We start from the raw sequence: 12,679 nt of genomic DNA on the forward strand, positions 1-12,679 counted from the left end.
CCACTGCGCCACCAGGGAAGCCCAACAGGGAGACTTTTGTCAGGGAACGTATTATCTCATGATGGACGGAAGGATTGATTTACATAATAAATGAAGTGATTCTTTAGGAATGAGTGGAAAATATGACTATGTAATAAACTTATGACTCAACCACATTGTAAGGAAGAGTCCTCAGCATAATTCTGAGTCACAGCTTCGACCCACAGTGAGGGTGGGTATCTAAAGATGCCCTTGAGAGAAATTTGAATTTATTTCTTATGAGGAGAGAGTATACAGAATTGAATGTGGAAGAATCCTGAGGCTAAATTAGTCTCTTATCAGAGTTGGTAATAGAATCCTCTTGGCAATTTGAGGCTTCCACACCTGAAAAAAATCTAGCTAGAGTCCACTGAGGAATGATGAAGATTAATGAGTGGGACAAGTCACCTCTAAGTGTGAGATAGAAAGATTAGAGGGAATTCCCTGGTGGTCCAGTGGTTTGGACTCGGCACTTTCACTGCCGAGGGCATGGGTTCAATCCCTGGTTGGGGAAATAAGATCCTGCAATCCGCCAAAAATAAATAAAGTAAAAGAAAAAAATAAAATAAGATTAGAATATAATGAGAAAAGTTTAAAAGAGGAACAAGGACACACTTATACCCGAATTCAAGACCACCAAGCAATAGTATAGAGAGTGGTAACCAAAGAACATGAGCTGGGAAAAATCTCTTCACTTTGTTTGTGAGAGAAACTTTAATAATCCAAACGGACCTCCCCAGATAACTTTGAGATACAGAATAGAAAAAAAAAAAAGTTTCCTGAGATGTCATGTGTTAAATATTGATTTATTTAGGCTGTGAAGGGTCTTAGTTGCAGCACGCGGGATCTTTAGTTGGGGCATGCGGGCTCTTAGTTTCAGCATGCATGCGGGATCTAGTTCCCTGACCAGGGATCGAACCCCGGCCCCCTGCATTGGGAGTCTTACCTACTGGACCACCAGGGAAGTCCCTGAGATGTCATATTTTAGATCTGCCTGATCCAGAAAGAGAAGATGAAATTATTTCTAGGGTCCCTCAAATGATGACATGACAGCACAGGGGTGCTTTTTTTATATTTCAGGAGAAGAATTGAACCCTGGGAATTTGAAGTCTCCTTTGACCCCCGAGAATTCTGTAAAGAGGCCCGTCTGCTCTATGAAATCAAGTGGGGCAAGAGCCAGGACGTCTGGCGACACTCGGGCAAAAACACCACCAAGCATGTTGAATGCAATTTTATAGAAAAAATGACTTCAGAAAGACATTTTCACCCATCCATCAGCTGCTGCATCATCTGGTTCTTGTCCTGGAGTCCCTGCTGGGAATGCTCCAAGGCTATTCGGGAATTTTTGAATCAGCATCCTAGCGTGACCCTGGTTATTTACATAGCACGGCTTTTCCAGCACACGGATCCGCAAAACCGGCAAGGTCTCAGAGACCTGATTCACAGCGGTGTGACTCTCCAGATTATGGGACCCCCAGGTGAAAACAATAAACCAGGAATCTTAAGTGTTTATTAGAGACTGTGGTGGTGGTGGTATGTTTCTAGGCCAGGAGACTTAGGAGATTACCCTAGACCGGAAGTCTCAGAAGTAAAAGTCCAAAATAACAGGAGAAAGGACCAGGTCTGAAATTCATAGCAAGGAAAGCATCAAAGATATGACTCCTTTCCCCACTCCTGTCACTATGGCCTCTGTGCCATCTTCATATGAACTGCTGAGTTCCTTTAAGGGATTATGGAAGAGTCTAGCCCTTCTGCAGCAGTAAATAGGCCAGAGAGATTTTATATATGGTATTTTTTAAAAAATAAATTTATTTATTTTGGGCTGTGGTGGGTCCTCGTTGCTGTGTGCGGGCTTACTCTAGCCGCGGCGAGCGGGGGCTACTCTTCGTTGCGGTGCACGGGCTTCTCATTGCGGTGGCTTCTCTTGTTGCGGAGGACGGGCTCTAGGCGCGCCGGCTCAGTAGTTGTGGCTCACAGGCTCTAGAGCGCAGGCTCAGCACACACACACACACACACACACACACACACACACACACACACAGCCTTGGCATCTTCTGGTTTGAAGGTCTTAAGTTGCTCCGCGACATGTGGGATCTTCCCGGACCAGGGCTTGAACCCGTGTCTCCTGCGTTGGTAAGCGGATTCTTAACCACGGCGCCACCAGGGAAGCCCCATAGTATTATTATTTAATAATAATAATAATAATAATTATTATTATTATTATTTTTAAGTTGGACTCTCTTTAACTTTCTGTTGTATGTGTTGACTGAACCAAGATTTGTGTTTCCTTAGAGTATGATTACTGCTGGAGGAATTTTGTCAACTACCCACCTGGGAAAGAAGCTCACTGGCCAAGATACCCGCCTCTGTGGATGAAGCTGTATGCACTGGAACTCCACTGCATAATTCTAGTAAGTCACTATAAGGGAAAAAGATTCTGATGCACAAAGAAGCATCCATCTTCAAACTTCTCTCCGGATTATGTTGACACATACTCGTCTCACCATCACTTTGCCATTTATATTGACATTTAGTTATTTACCTGACACCTTTTAAAAATGTGAGAACAAGACAATCTCTTTGTGGGAAATAAGTGGGAGAAAGGAACGGATAAACTGGTCTAAGATACATGTGGACTCCATTTGTATTCTCTTGCAAGTAGTTCAGAGGTCTTTCAAATGATGTTTTGAAATGTTTGTGAAATATTATCCTAACTTCTTTATTTCAGGGTCTCCCTCCCTGTTTAAAGATTTCAAGAAGATGTCAGAATCAGCTGACCTGGTTCAGACTTATTCTTCAAAATTGCCATTACCAAATGATTCCACCCCATATCCTTTTAGGTACAGGGTTGATACAACTTCCTGTGGCTTGGAGATGAATAGAATGATTTCTTGTGTATATACCGTTTCATGAACAGGAGCTGATGGCCCACTAAAGAGTGAGTACCATTGGGATCGAGAAGTTTTAAGTTTGCATTTCTATACACTAACAACATGTTATCTGGAAAAGAAATTTTACAAAGAATCCCATTTATAGAGGCATGAAAAATGATAAAATACTTAGGAATTAATTTAACCGAGGAGGTGAAAGATCTGTACGCTGAAATCTACAAGAGAGATTGAAAAAGACACAAATAAACGGAAAGACATCCCATGGTTGTGGATGGAAGAATTAATATTGTTAAAATGTCCCTGCTGTACAAAGCCATCTATAAGTTCAATGCGGTCCCTATCAAGATTCCAATGGCATTTTTTACAGAAATGAAAGAAAAATCCCAAATTTCATATGGAACGACAGAAGACCCTGAAGAGCCAAAGCAATCCTTATGTATCTGAAGGAAATGAAATCATTTTCTCAAAGAAATATCTGCACTTCTGTGTTCATTGTAGCATTATTTACAGTAGCCAAGACATGGAAACAATCTAAGTATCCACCAACAGATGAAAGGATAAAGAAGATGTGGTATGGGAGATCAGCTCTGTGCTTTGTGACCACCTAGAGGGGTGGGAAAGGGAGGGAGGGAGGGAGGGAGACGCAAGAGGGAAGAGATATGGGAACATATGTATATGTATAACTGATTCACTTTGTTGTAAAGCAGAAACTAACACACCATTGTAAAACAGTTATACTCCAAGAAAGATGTTAAAAAAAATAAAAAAATAAAAAAAAGAAGATGTGGTATATATACATATATACACACACAGTGGAATATTATATAGCCATAAAAAAGAAGAAAATCTTGCCCTTTGCAACAACATAGAAGAAACTTGAAGGCATTTTGCTATTTGAAATAAGTCAGAGACAGACAAATACTATATGATCTCACTAATATGTGGACTCTTAAAAAAATCTGACCTCATGGAAAAAGACAAGATTAGTGGTTGCCAGGGACAGGATTGAAAGTGGTCAGAGGGTAGAAACTTTCAGTTTTGTTTTGTTTTTTTTTTTTTTGGCCACACCATGCGGCTTGTGGGATCTTAGCTCTCCGACTAAGGATTAAACCCGGCCCTCGGCAGTGAGAGCGCAGAGTCCTAACCACTGGACCGCCAGGGAATTCCTGGACAAACTTTCAGTTTTAAGATGAACAAATTCTGGGGATATAAGGTACAGCATGGTGATTATAGTTTATACTGTATGGTGCAATTGGAATTTTCTAAGAGTAGATCTTAAATGTTCTTACCACACACAAAGAGGTGTAAGTCTGTGCGGTGATGAACGTGTTAACTCACCTTATTGTAGTAATCGTTCTGCAATATATACGTATATCAAATCATTACGTTGTACACCTTAACTTAGTTGGGCTTCCTTGGTGGCTCAGTGGTTAAGAATCCGCCTGCCAATGCAGGGGACACAGGTTCGATCCCTGGTCCTGGAAGATTCCACATGCTGCGGAGCAACTAAGCCCGTGAGCCACAACTACTGAGCCTGCGCTCTAGAGCCCATGCTCTGCAACAAGAGAAGCCACCGCAATGAGAAGCCCACGCATTGCAGCGAAGACCCAACACAGCCCAAAATAAAAACAAATTAATTAATTAATTAATTAAAAAAACATGCACAATGTTATGTCTCAATTATATTCAGTAATACTGGGGGGAAAAAAAGAGATGAAAACAAAAGAATATAGAAATTTTCACAAATAACAGTATCACGGATAGTGTTATCTACTGCTGTATCACAAATTGCCCCACTACTTTGCAGGCTTAAAACAACAATAAATATTTACTATGTCAGAGTTTCTCTGGGTCAGGAATTCAGGAGTCACTTAGTGTGTTGGTGTCTCAGGATATCTCAGGAGGTTGCTGCCAAGCTGTCAGCCAGGATTGCAGTCATCTCCAGCCTTGACAGAGGCTACAGAATGTGCTTCCCAGCTGGCACACACACGTGGCTGCGAGTGGCACCCGTGGATGGTGGGAAGTCTCAGTTTTTCATCATCTGGGCCTCTGCGCAGGGCTGCTTAAAAGTCCTCATGACTTTGTGGCTGGCTTCCTACAGAGCAAGTGGCCTAAGACAGACCAGGGCAGAAATTGCCATGTCTTGGAATCATACACTATTTCTTCTGCAGTGTTCTTGGGTCACACTGGCCAGCTACAATTCAATGTTGGGTGGGGGGAACCACACAAGGACTTGAATCCCAGGAGATGAGAATCATCGGAGGGCATCTTTTGGGTTTGACCTGTAGGGACATTTGCTGTGACTTCAGGACAAATAATTACATGGAGCCAATTTCTCAGAAGACGCTAAAGGGAAACGAAGGACAAAGTAGCATCTAAATACAGAAAAGGGTTATTTCTCACTCCCGTTGCAAGGCTAATGTCATTTGGGTGGAATGTTTTCGCTCTCTGAGGTTACTCAGGGACCTCATTTTCTACCATCTGGTGACTCCACCATCTCCTATGGCCTTGGAGTCCTCTGCTGAATTCTCTACACTCAGCTGGCCCACAGGAGAGAGAGAGAGAGACAGAGGCACACAGAGAAGGAAAGCATTAAAGCAGTGTGAAAGGGTTTGTTTTAGAATCAAGGACTGGAAATGGCAAACGTCACTTCTGACCTGATTCCTCTAAGCCAAAATCAGACCAGTGACCCCACCCAGCTTGAAGGGAGGCTACAAAACACAGTCCAGCCATGTGCCCTGGAAGAAGAGGAAATGGGGTTTGGTGAACACATGACGTGTCTGTACAAGGAGGAAACTGGGAAACAGAAACATTATGGCCAGGGTCAGATAGGCAATACCACGGCAGAAATGAAACTAAAAGGCAGTGTACTAGTTTTTTTTTTCCTTTCCTTGGCATTCAGGATATGCTGGTAACCAAAACATGATCCCTTTTCATAATGGGCTAAGGCTGGTCAGTCATTTGCCTGGCTTGCCTTCCTGGGTTGGCATGGGGATAAGGCAGTCTTCTCTGGGGGGCATAAGTAGGGGCTGGCACCTTATTAGATGTCTGTTTGAAGACTGTCTATGCATATTTTAAAACTGCTGTGATGGGAATTCCCTGGTGGTCCAGTGGTTAGGACCCCATGGACTCTGTGCTTTCTTCTGCTGGGGGCCTTGCTGCAAGGCCAAAAAAAAGAACTAAAAAAAACTTTTGTGAAAGATACCATTTACTCGTTCTTATAAAAAACGGATATTAGGGAAAAAACCCTTCAAAGACAGGATGCAGTTTCTCACATGTATTTTCTTTTATTATACAGGAAGAATAGTGCAAACCATTACCTTTTTTTTTTTGCCATGTGGCATGTGAAGTCTTTGTTCCCCGACCAGCGTTGTTCCCCTACCCGCGCCCCCTGCATTGGAAGCGCGGTGTCTTAACCACTGGACCACCAGGGAAGTCCCACAAACCATTAATTTTTTTTTTTTTTTACATCTTTATTGGAGTATAATTGCTTTACAATGGTGTGTTAGTTTCTGCTGTATAACAAAGTAAATCAGTTATACATATACATATGTTCCCATATCTCTTCCCTCTTGCGTCTCCCTCCCTCCCACCCTCCCTATCCCCCCGCCCCCGCTAGGTGGTCACAGAGCACCGAGCTGATCTCCCTGTGCTATGTGAAGACTCATTTGTTTTAGTTCTCAGGAGGCTGAGAGCCAAGTTTCATATACTACATCTGTTGCTTTGTCTCATACGGAACGTATTCCTCCAAGCTCGGCACCCCAAATCCCTTACCTTTTGTCATTTTATTCTTGCTTTAAAAGTTTTTACTAATTTGACTATTAAATTTATGATTTGGGAAGTTGGTAGGGATAAGTCATAAAAATGTGAATGATAAACAACATAAGAACTACATGATAAAATTATGGGACAATATAGGAAAGACCTAAAATTTGAAATAAATAGATAACATTAAATAATTACATGCCTATGATCACTATATTTCTAGAAGAAAGATAAATCTGGTTTGACCCTTGACTAATCTCTGAGGTAGATATAAATTTTCTCAATATTGAAACTTCTCTCTTGCCAAAATACTTCTGATGCTTTTACTTTCTGTTCTTCTGAGCCTTCTCACATCCACAACTCTCATCAAAATGATCCCTGTCCTGTTCTTTTCCATCATCTCCCAGTTCTGCTTCATACTGAATCCACTTAATTTGCCTCATCCGCCTTTATATCAACAGTGCCTAGGTTAGTGGCCAATAGAGGACCTGTCGTCTATAGCAGTCAATTATCAAAAAATAAATTATTTGTAGCTATTAAAGGTAACATGATAGAGTACAAAGAACACTGTCTGCCTGTCAGAAAACCCCAAAATGTTCATAGCACTGTCATTTAAACGGTGTAAACTTGAATGAGTATATTAACTTGTCTGAGCCTTAAATTTACACATCTAGGGCTTCCCTGTGGTGCAGTGGTTAAGAATCTGCCTGCCAATGCAAGGGACACTGGTTCGAGCCCTGGTCCGGGAAGGTCCCACATGCCGCGGAGCAACTAAGCCCGTGCGTCACAATTACTGAGCCTGTGCTCTAGAGCCTGTGAGCCACAACTACTGAGCCCGTGTGTCACGACTGCTGAAACCTGGGCGCCTAGAGCCCGTGCTCCGCAACGAGAGAAGCCACCGCAGTGAGAAGTGTGCTCACCGCAACGAAGAGTAGCCCCCGCTCGCCGCAACCAGAGAAGAGCCTGCGCGCAGCAACAAAGACCCAAAGCAGCCAAAAATAAATAAATAAAAATAAATTTTAAAAAAATTTACACATCTATAAAATCTGGATGATTATGGCTTAAGGAAAAGGAAGATTGAAGGCAGAAACTTCTATTACTCTCTATTGAATTAGTTATCTGTTGGTGTATAACAAATCACCCCAAAACCTAGTGGCTTACTCAAGACACATTTATTATCTCACAGTTTCTGCATCAGGAATTTGGGAGTGACTTAGCAGAGTGGTTCTTTAATATTTATTTATTTATTTGGTTGCACTGGCTCTTAGTTGTGGCATGCATGTGGGATCTAGTTCCCTGACCAGGGATCGAGGGATCGAACCCCGTGCCCCCTGCATTGGGAGTGGGGAGTCTTAACCACTGTGCCACCAGGGAAGTCCCTGCCTTCCACTCTTGAGGTGGGAAATCCCCCAAATATAGACAGAGTGGCCGAAAGCATGGCACATGTTACCCACAGGTAATCTTTAGATAAATCAGAGGGACAAGGATGGCTCTTCCAGGTGAAAGGGTCTCAAAAGAGAAGGTATGGTGAAGTGATAAAGAGTGCAGACTCCAGAAGCAAATGGTCTGGGTTGGAATTCTTTTTTTTTTTTTTTTTTAATTATTTATTTTTGGCTGTGTTGGGTCTTTGTTGCTGCACGCGGGCTTTCTCTAGTTGCTGTGAGCGGGGGCTACTCTTTGTTGAGGTGAACAGCCTTCTCATTGCAGTGGCTTCTCTTGTTGCAGAGCATGGGCTCTAGGCGCGCGGGCTTCAGTAGTTGTGGCACGTGGGTTCAGTAGTTGTGGCTTGTGGGCTCTAGAGCACAGGCTCAGTAGTTGTGGCGCACGAGCTTAGTTGCTCCGTGGCATGTGGGATCTTCCTGGAACAGGGCTCGAACCCGTGTCTCCTGCATTGGCAGGCAGATTCTTAACCACTGCGCCACCAGGGAAGCCTTTTTTTTTTTTTTAATTTTAAAATTATTTTTATTTTTTTGGCTGCGTTGAGTCTTCGTTGCTGCGTGCGGGATTTCTCTAGTTGCAGTGAGCGGGAGCTACTCTTTGCTGCAGTGCATGGGCTTCTCATTGTGGTGGCTTCTCATATCGCAGAGTACAGGCTCTAGGCTCCTGGGCTTCAGTAGTTGCAGCACGTGGGCTTCAGTAGTTATGGCGTGTGGGCTCTAGAGCGCAGACTCGGTAGTTGTGGCACACAGGCTTAGTTGCTCTGCGGCATGTGGGATCTTCCCGGACCAGGGCTCGAACCTGTGTCCCCTGCATTGGCAGGTGGATTCTTAACCACTACGCCACCAGGGAAGTCCCCAAGAAGGGTGACTGATTGAACACGGAGGTTGCAGAAGATGGATGTGTCCTTCTATTCTGCAACTGAAATATTAGTGCAATCACAGTGTTATTCACTGACATAAAGCACATGGTGAATATTTGTTTGATATTTCATCAAATAAATGCTTTTATTTTTGGCACAGGATGTGCGGGATCTTAATTCCCCAACCAGAAATTGCACTCGTGCCCCCTGCAGTGGAAGCGCAGAGTCCAAACCACTGGACCACCGGGGAATTCCCCAAAAGTACTTTTCTAAGCCTGCAAGTGCTAAATTGCATTCTGTGGTGTCTAGACTCTCTTAAAGATTCTTTATGGGCGTTTATTTTTAAAATACATATTAGGAAACTTTAAGAGATTCTGTGCAGAATTTCCCAACATCTTAAGAACTAAAGCTACTTTAAAAAGATGCATATTTGAAACTCATGTAAAAATAGAGTTCCATGAAACACACTTTGAGAAATGGAGAACATCTGTAAGGAAACTGAAAAACCTAGGAAGGAAACCCACGTCCTGCAGAAGTGATACAGATTTAAAGTATTAACAAAACTGCAAATGTTTGACCGATGGCAGGTCTATTATAGGTGTGAAAGTTCTGCCCAAGCAAACTTTCAAAAATCAGGTGAAGCTGGACTAGGCTGAATGAAGAAATCCTGACCCATTGTCCATGCTTTTGTGGAAGTCGGGAAATTAACCAACCCTCAGAGTGGCTGGAATAAAGTTTCTTTCTTTAATAGACAAATATTCTAATTATGCACCCTCTAGTTATAACAGTTATGCCTCTGCCATCAACAGATGAGGGAAACTTTAAGATGATTGCAGCACCCAGAAAAGTAAAGTCCCACTGAATGCAATGGGATACATAGCCACTTGAGATAATGGGAAAATTGGGATTACAACTGTCCTACAGTAGTAAAAAAAAAAAAAAAAAAGAAAAAAGAAAAAGTAATTTGTTACTGATGCTGAAAGCTCAGCTTCTCTGTACACCAGTGCCAAATTAAATCTTGGAGACAGAGTTTGGGGTGAAGTAGAAAAGGATGGCTTTATTATTCAGTACTCTACCAGGCAAAGGGGGACACAGTTGGCTCCTGCCTCGAAAAACTATGTGTCCCAACTTGGAGAGGGTGGTGAGAAGTTTTATAACAATATTACCCAAGGCTGGTTGCTGACAAGATGAGGGTGTGTGCAGGGTCTCAGGTGGTCGGGTCTCCTAATCTTGATGAGCTTCTCTGGTCCCTTGGATCTCGCCTCAGGTGGTTTCTTGGCTGCTCCTCCCTTGATTAGCAACTGTGTGAATCCACCCTTTGGAACTCAGCGTAGGTCGTGGAGGCTGGAGTGTTGCCTACAAGAAATCGGGGACCAAAAAAAGAGGCTCCATGCCCGGGAGCCTCACAGGGCCCCACTCGGTTTCATTACCCACAACAATCAAAAATCTAACTCCATTCTCAAAATCTAACTTCAAAACGGCCCTACTTACCTCTTTTAGCTTTTTCAGTATCTTGTAGATTTTCTGCTTTATTTGCTTGGTTTGAATTCCATAGAATTTAGAACCAAAAAATGTGATGTTACAGACTGAAGGTGAGCAAAGTCCTAGTGTCCAGCTTTCTACATGAAAAAAGACCCACACTAATGCACATCAACCACGTGAAATTTCAACATCTGTTTAAAAAGAGAATCCTAACAGCTTGGGGGTGAGGTAGGGGGTGTTACATGCAAAAGATAAAAAGATTATTGTCAGACTCCTCAAGATCAGCGTTGAAATCTAGAAAGCCACTGGAGGATTCACTGCATCAAAATGAGGGACTAAACCATAAAAAGAGAATGCTTGGAATTCAGGACACAAGTAATTTAACACAGAAGAGAAGAGAAAAAAAAAAAATCCCAGGATGATAGTGAAGGGAGATCCCAGGGTAACAGAAAGTAATTATCTAGTTTGGAGAAAGAGGATAAAAAGATCCAGAAGAATGTATCCAAGAAAAAAAAGTTCAATTCCAGTTTTCTTACATCCTTGCCAGCACTGGATGATGAAAAAACATGGCCCTCTGTGTCTTTCCTTTACTCTCACCCTGCTTTGCTACTTCACTTTTGACACCAGCTGTGTGGGTTTTCCACACATAAAGCAATTCTCTGATTCTCAATTCTGATACTACCTTGTGTCAGATCCCGCTGGTTAAGGACTCAGTCCCGCGAGACTGCCCCCACCTCGGATGCCAATTGAAAGTCCAGGTTGTTACCTGTGTTTCTGACCAACTGGGTATAAATTGGAGGTTCCCTTGACCCACTCCTGGGGTTTGATTAATTTGCTAGAGCAACTCACAGTATTCAGGAAGTCAGTTGACTTACTAGATACCTGGCTTATTATGAAGGATATTAAAGGATACAAATGCTGGGAGTTCCTGGTGGTCCAGTGGTTAAGAATCCTCGCTTCCACTGCAGGCGGCACAGGTTTCATCTCTGGTCAGGGAACTAAGATCCCGCATGCCCTATGGCGCGACCAAAAGGAAAAAAAGGGACACAAATGAACAGCCAGATGAAGAGATACATATGGCAAGACCTGGAAGGGTCCTGAACACAGAAGCTCCTGTCCCAGTGGAGTTTGGGGTGCGCTACTCTCCAGGAATATGGTTACTTTCTGGCTCACGATATGAAAGCTCTCAGAAACCCCACCTTTTGAGTTTTTATGAAGGCATCATTACATAGGCATGATTGGCCATCGCTGATTGAACTCAGTTTTCTGAGTTTCTGAGTTTTCTGAGTTTCAATCTTCTTTCTGAGTTTCTGAGTTTTCTGAGTTTCAATCTTCTCTCCATCTTCTCTCCCCCAAAGTCAGGGGCTGAACGAAAGTTCCAGCCTTCTAGTCACGTGTTGATATTCCTGGCAGCCAGACTTCACCTTTATGTTACCTAGGGGGATTCCAAGAGTCACCCCATCAACATAACAAAAGACACTTTTATTGGGCTCAGCATTTAGGAAATTCCAAGGGAGCTTTGTTCCAGGTGAAGACCAAATATATATTTCTTATTATAAATCACAATGTCACCCTGGGTTTGATCAATCTCTTAAATCTTTGACAATCTGATGGATGAACAATGGTACTTTAATTTCTAATTCTTTAATTTGTGGTATTTGGCATTTTGTGTGTGGGTATTCATTGACTGGGAATTATGTTTTCCTGTTGGGGAGGAAGAAATTTCCCTCTACCCTTCTAGTTCTTCTGGCTGGTCTAAGAATTGGTGTGACATGATATAGATAACAGGAGAAAATCAAACAAAAGTTTGATAACATGTATACATGGGAGAGACCCAGGAAAACTGAGTAACTCACCCAAATGGCTGAAGCCCTGACCTTAAATAGCATCTTCAGCTAAAGACAAAAGAAGAGGCTGTGGGTAGTGATTTGGGACCTCAAAGGGGAGGAAGGCAATTCTCAAGGAAATGGAAAAGTGAATGGCAAACAGATGTTTGCTGGGCTGTGCAGAGACAACGGGACCAGAGTGGACTCTGGTCTCCAGGCCCTGCCGAGTTTCCCCTCCACACTGAGCCCAAACTCTTTGCAGAGATCTCTGGTGACAGCTCTATTCTGGGAACTGGCCCTTTATCTAAATTCTTTAGGCAGCTAAGGGGGAAGGTCAAAGTTTCTTCTTGAGTCTTTTGGGCCTTGATTGTTTTCAGCTTGAAATAATCCACATGCCA

General features: G+C 42.8%; 1 protein-coding gene across 1 annotated transcript in view; it reads left to right on the forward strand.

The window, feature by feature from the left end:
- APOBEC1 (apolipoprotein B mRNA editing enzyme catalytic subunit 1) overlaps nucleotides 1-3,200 on the forward strand; it is a 35,721-nt gene extending 32,521 nt beyond the window's left edge. The window contains 3 exon segments of the mRNA XM_007101843.4: nucleotides 1,099-1,496; nucleotides 2,311-2,429; nucleotides 2,747-3,200. Of these exon segments, the coding sequence (XP_007101905.2) occupies nucleotides 1,099-1,496; nucleotides 2,311-2,429; nucleotides 2,747-2,896 (667 nt within the window). The 3' untranslated portion in view covers nucleotides 2,897-3,200.
- Nucleotides 3,201-12,679: the final 9,479 nt, after the last annotated feature.

The sequence above is a fragment of the Physeter macrocephalus genome, chromosome 6 (genome assembly GCF_002837175.3).
Source record: "Physeter macrocephalus isolate SW-GA chromosome 6, ASM283717v5, whole genome shotgun sequence".
Lineage (NCBI taxonomy): Eukaryota > Metazoa > Chordata > Mammalia > Artiodactyla > Physeteridae > Physeter > Physeter macrocephalus.